This window comes from Agelaius phoeniceus, chromosome 7 (assembly GCF_051311805.1).
Source record: "Agelaius phoeniceus isolate bAgePho1 chromosome 7, bAgePho1.hap1, whole genome shotgun sequence".
NCBI lineage: Eukaryota > Metazoa > Chordata > Aves > Passeriformes > Icteridae > Agelaius > Agelaius phoeniceus.
The window spans coordinates 49,170,510-49,176,509 of NC_135271.1; the positions used below are offsets into that span (position 1 = coordinate 49,170,510).

The 6,000-nt window shown below is 47.1% G+C and overlaps 2 protein-coding genes across 9 annotated transcripts in view; one reads left to right on the forward strand and one right to left on the reverse strand.

Annotated features, from left to right (window-relative positions):
* Window positions 1-2,144, reverse strand: part of MMADHC (metabolism of cobalamin associated D) — a 25,844-nt gene extending 23,700 nt beyond the window's left edge. For 6 of the 8 annotated variants that reach the window (XM_077181781.1, XM_077181779.1, XM_077181778.1 and 3 more), the window contains exons 1-2: window positions 1,732-1,850; window positions 182-326 (exon numbers count right to left, since the gene is read on the reverse strand). In XM_077181781.1, coding sequence (XP_077037896.1) covers window positions 182-326; window positions 1,732-1,740 — 154 coding nt within the window. In that variant the 5' untranslated portion in view covers window positions 1,741-1,850. Of the gene's footprint in view, window positions 1-181; window positions 327-1,731; window positions 1,851-2,067 lie in introns of those variants that run through there. The other 2 variants (XM_077181780.1, XM_077181784.1) reach the window with 2 other exon arrangements.
* LOC143694552 (uncharacterized) lies at window positions 2,061-4,544 on the forward strand. Its single transcript, XM_077181865.1, has 2 exons — window positions 2,061-2,518; window positions 4,503-4,544. Exons 1-2 carry the CDS (start codon window positions 2,081-2,083, stop codon window positions 4,542-4,544), a joined length of 480 nt encoding a protein of 159 aa, XP_077037980.1. The 5' UTR covers window positions 2,061-2,080.
* The last annotated feature ends 1,456 nt before the right edge of the window (window positions 4,545-6,000 follow it).

The window sequence follows — 6,000 nt, forward strand, 5'->3', positions numbered from 1 at the left end:
TTCTTCAATTTGCTTTTTTATTCTCTCAAACCAAATTCACATTTCAAGGCAATAAATTTGCTTTTTTTCCTAAATATGCTTTTTTTCCTTCAATTTCCTTTTTCTTCAGAAATTGGATTTTTTTTCCTTCTCCCAAGTGAAAATCCCAGGTGCAAATGGGGATTTCCAGGGTTTTCCTTACATAAATCAGGAGGTGCAGCAGCCACGTGAGGCTCATCTGAGCCCGAGGATCCTGCAGTGGAAAAAGCTTTGGCATTCCCCACTCTCCTGAGCAAGGAATAAAAGCCTGGCAGGTAGGTGACCAACCTTGCTCTGGTACAGAGCACCTGAGGAGAGAAAAAACAAAAAAAATAATAATTTCATATTAAAATAAAAATTATTTCATAATAAAAATCCAAAGAATTGTTTAAACGCAGCTCCGCGAGTCGCAAGAAAAATCCTCAGTAATGATCTTGAAATTTGAATTATGGCCAGCTGTGACATCAAACTGTAGAAATATTTTATTGGTATTTTTACATTTTGTTGGTTGAGTGTTAATTAAAGGCCTCTCATGCAGAAAAAGCCCTAAAAATTGAACATTTAAATTAAATTATGGCTAGGGATTGTCTCTGTGATTATCTCTCCTGGAAAACACAAATCCCACCTGCCACAGGGTGGGTGTTTGTTGGAAAATTCAACTTTTCAGATAAAAAATCACAATTCTTTTGAGAAAATAACATAAAAGGATGTTCCTCAAGTGCTGCAGCTTTGATTGTATAAAAATTTATGCAATTTTATATCAAAAGAGGCACTTTCAGCAGCCATTTCCTTTGAAAAGAAGAGAATAAGTGGTGCTATTTGGATGTTTAATATAAAAATTGTATTTAAAGCATTAGGACCTAAGGTAGTAGAAGGTTTTTCATCCAGCACTTCTGTGTAAATATAAAATAATTTCTACCAAATTATAACAACTCAAATGCTTCAAGACACATTTAATTTATGACTTAAATCAATTATTTACAGTTCAAGCCTGGAGCAGTCTCCTTCTAAAAGAGCTTTAAAAGGTTCCTGTAGCACAACAAAAATTGGATTCCACTCAAATCTTTTTTCTTTATCATGGCAAATCGCTCTTAAAATCAATTTCTGCATGATGATGATGCTGTAAACAGATGTAAACAATTACAGCCAACGTGTAATTAGCAGAAAAGAGAATTTCTCCTTATTATCAGCCTCACTTAACACGGAGATGTCACTAATTACAGCTGGCTCATGCAAATATTTACACACCTGGCATTAGCCAAGAAGCAGCAGCCAGGGAGGGAATGAATTATTCATGTCCCCACGGCGGGAGCAATAAAAACAATCAATAAAAGGTGTTTTATGCTCCAGCCTTTTGAGTGCTCCAAAACACGGAACTCCTCCGTGCCTGAGCCCAGGATGACAGAAAAAGCCAAAAAAAAAGGATTTAATCCTTAATTAAGTTACTATTCCTGGGATTTTCAAACTGGAGGAGGGCTGGATTGGGATTTCAGGGAGAAATTCTTCCATCGGAGGGTGCTGAGGTTCTGCAGCTGCCTCTGAACAAGTGTCCAAGCCTTGGAGCACGCTGCAAGTTGTCCCTGCCCACAGCACGGAGTCGGAATTAAAGGATTTTGAAGTTTTTTTTTCCCACCCAAACCTGTTTGTAACTCCATTTAATCCTCAATTCCGCCGTTCCCGGGATATCCGCAAGGCCTGGCGTCACTCACTCACATTGGCCATGGCAGACGCTGCTCTCCCCGCGCTGACAGGCCCGGACACCCCTGCAAAAGAGAAGGGAAGAGGGAAGAGAACAGAAAGGGAACGAGGAAAAGGAAGGGAAGAGGAAAGAGAAAAAGGAAAGGGAAAAGAAAGCGCTGAACTCCTCAGCCCCGGAGCCCCCTCACACCCCGCACGACCTCCCAGCGTTCCAGGAGCGGCACTGCCGCGGAAAGGCAGCAACAGCTGACGGGAAGGAAGCAGGAAACGAGAAAATGGGAGAAGGAAACGGGAAAAGGGAGAAGGAAGCGGGAAAAGAGGAAAAGAAAAGGAGCCCCCGGCCCCCCTCACCTCTTCCTGCAAAATGGCGGCGCCCACCCGCCCCCGCCGCGCCCTCGCCGCGTGCCCCCAGGCCGAGCCAGCCGATGCGCCGACACCTCGATGGGCGCGGCGCGGCACCGCGCGGAATCCGCCGCTCGGCGTTCGGTTGCTCAGGGCTGCGGGAGGGGCGGTAGAGGCCGTGAGAGGGAGGCGGCGATGGCGGCGGGGCTGGCGGGGCCGGGGAAGCTCCCGTGGGAGCGACGGGGCCGGGATCGGTGGTGGCGGCGCCGGGATCGGTGGTGACGGGGCTGGGGTGTCCCCTCGGTGCTCCCAAGGCGGTGTTGCCCCGTGTGAGGGGCGCAGAAGAGCGGCCGTGGGTGCTGTTCCCGTGCGGGGCACCAGGGGGCAGTCACGGAGCGTCAGCCGCCCTCATCGCCCTCGTCGCCGGGGATCCAAAAAGGGGAAAATGAGGAAAAAAAGGGTAAAATGAGGGAAAAAAGGGTAAAATGAGGAAAAAAAGGGGAAATGGGGAGAAAAAGGGGAAAAGGGTTTTGTTGAAGGGAATTGGAAGGAAGAGAGGGTGTTTCCGCCAAGGAAAAGCGCAAAGCCAGGTTCGCTGGGAATGGGGAGCATCCGTGGCGCTTCTGCCACAGAACTGTGACTTTAAGGGCAATACCTCAAATAACTTTACAAAATAATAATAAAAATATTTAAAACCTGCTTCAATGGCTTCCCTCCCTGTTGATTTTGTTGTTTTTTTTTTTTTTTTTTTTTATGGTAGGGCTCTGGACAGCCTCCCCAGGGAATGGTCACAACCCCAAGGATTAAAGTTTTCTTTCTCATTTTTTGCCATTTCTTCACTGTCTGTTCCAAGCAGCGTTACTGGTGAAGAAAAAGGAATTTTAATCTCTCCCAGATAAAAGTTTGGGCGTTCCCATCCCTCATGACTTTGCACAAAGCCTTGAATTTATTTTCCTTCGAAACCAGAGGTTTCTGGACATTTATTTTGCTTTGTCACTGGTTTATTAGCAGAAATTTATTAACATAAACCAGTGCCAGAGGTTTCCATAGTTCAAAATCAGAGCAGGACATTGGGTTTGTGGCCAGGGTAATAACACTCAGCCTTACAATGTTCTTACTGCATTTAATAAAGTCTTGGCTTTATTTTATCGGGATCAGGAGGAAATTGTGATATCCGTTCCTAAACAATGTGATGTATTAAGTAGCTTTAATGTTGCAATTTTGATTTTTGGACTTTTTCATGAGCACATTTGCTCACTATTGGATGCCACTCAACTCTTTTATTAATTCAATGTTAGCACACTTAATTCTCATTTGCTTTTGAATTAAATATTCATGTGGAATCTCTGAACTTCAGCAAAAAAAAAAAAAAAGAGAGAAATGAGAAATCAGAGAAATTTAACTTTAACTCTTTACAGAATGTAATTTCTGTCCTCTAATAGGAAGCACTGTGGATTAAATCCAGCCTGTATTGACTTGTCCTTAAGCAATCCCAATTTATCTCCTCTCCAGAGCTGCCACTTCCAGATACTCCAATCAATCCCTGAGTTATCAGCCCCTCAAGTTTGTGGCTTGAATTAATAAAGATTCATTTCAATAAAGTTCCTATTCAAAGGAGACTGCGGAATCAAACGATCCAATTACAGATTTATCAAATATTAATAAGGAAAAAATCTTCCAGATCTTTTGGATGCCAACATCCTTCTCCCCTGGTGTCAGGAAAGTAATTAGCAGCTGGCTTTGATTAAATTCTTCCCTCAGAGATTGCTGCTCTCAGTTTGAGGGAGAGGAAGAAATGCACATGACAGGATTTCCTAATTCCTCCTTGGAAAGCCCTTTTGGAAAAGTCCTCGTGCCTTCAGTTCAGGGAAACTCCTCAGTGTCCAAAACCTGGAGCTGAAAGCTGAAGTTCATGCCCAGGTCTTGCTGTTTTTTCCTGTTGAGATGATTTTTTTATCCTCGGGGATCCCCTTTTTTCTCAGGGATCTCCAGCATGGAAGGGACGTGGAGCTGCTGGAGAGTCCAGAGGAGACCATGGGGATGATCAGAGGGAAAGGCTGGGAGAGCTGGGAATGTTCCCCTGGAGAGGAGAAGGCTCTGGAAAAACCTCAGAGCCCCTGGCAGGGCCTGAAGGGGCTCCAGGAGAGCTGGAGAGGGACTGGGGACAAGGGATGGAGGGACAGGAGCCAGGGAATGGCTCCCAGTGCCAGAGGGCAGGGATGGATGGGACATTGGGAATTGGGAATTCCTGGCTGGGCTGGGATTGCCAGAGCAGCTGGGGCTGCCCTGGATCCCTGGCAGTGCCCAAGGCCAGGCTGGAGCAGCCTGGGACAGTGGGAGGTGGCCCTGCCCATGGTAGGGGATGGGATGGGATGAGCTTTAAGCTCCTTTCCAACCCAAGCCATTCCATGATTCCAGAATTCTTCTCTCTCTCTTTGGAACAGGAATTTTGGACCTTTCCCATTCATCTGGAGAATCCCAGATGAGGTCTGGAGTTCACTTTTCAGCACACCCTGCCTGAAAAGTGAACTCCAGACCTCATGTGGGATTCTCTCTCCTTCCATGCCCAGCTTCCCTGCTGGATTCCCTGCTCTGGAAGCAGAGGAGCCAGAGGTGCCCCTGAGAAGCTGCTTTGGTGCCCAAGACAAGCAAAAAGTGAATTTTCAGCTGTTTCCTCTCAGCTCTTCCAGGAGCCCAGAGAAGCTGTGCAAACTCCATCCCTGGAGTCTTCAAAAGGCTGGGATGAGGTCCTGGAACTGGACTGGAAACCCCAAACCAGGGTTTCATCCTTAGTTGTGGGTACTTGCTGGTTTTATTCCCATTTCCACCCTGGGAACTGTGGGAAATAGTAAAGATAAGAAGATTTTCAGAAAGCTGGGAAAGCAGAAACAGAAAGAGCAGAAAACTCAGAGCTGGCTGCAGCTGCCAAGTCTGAAAGCAGAAAAAGTTACAATAGTACAGCAAGCAGGGACATGCAACAATAGCCTAAATTTCAGGAATTTTCCCTAGTGGTTTTCCCTTTGGATACAGAAGATGCTGGTGAAATAGTGCTAAAAAACCCCCCAGATATTCTTTATTCCCGTTTTTCCATTTATCTGTGCAATGATGAATTGTGCTGGTGCTCCCAATTTTCCTAACGGCACCCATTAAACTTCATTAGGACTGCGTTAAACCCGAGTTCAAATCGTTGCCATTGATTTTGCATCTCTAAAAGCTGCGGGAAGCACATGGGGCACGGAGCATTCCCCGGCATTCCAGCCACATTCCAAAGGGCAGCAGAGGGGTGGGATCCCAGCCTGTGGTCCAGGGGATATTTGGGATCACCCCACAGAGCTGGCAGCTCTCAACCACCATTCCAGCCACATTCCAAAGGGCAGCAGAGGGGTGGGATCCCAGCCTGTGGTCCAGGGGATATTTGGGATCACCCCACAGAGCTGGCAGCTCTCAACCACCATTCCAGCCACATTCCAAAGGGCAGCAGAGGGATGGATCCCAGCCTGTGGTCCAGGGGATATTTGGGATCACCCCACAGAGCTGGCAGCTCTCAACCACCATTCCAGCCACATTCCAAAGGGCAGCAGAGGGATGGATCCCAGCCTGTGGTCCAGGGGATATTTGGGATCACCCCACAGAGCTGGCAGCTCTCAACCACCATTCCAGCCACATTCCAAAGGGCAGCAGAGGGATGGATCCCAGCCTGTGGTCCAGGGGATATTCGGGATCACCCCACAGAGCTGGCAGCTCTCAGCCACCATTCCAGCCACATTCCAAAGGGCAGCAGAGGGATGGATCCCAGCCTGTGGTCCAGGGGATATTTGGGATCACCCCACAGAGCTGGCAGCTCTCAGCCACGCTCTGTCACTGCCCCAGCCAGGGAATTTTTAGCCTCCACACTCCAGCTCAGCTATTTTGTTTATCCATTTCTTTCCCTGTATTTATTTT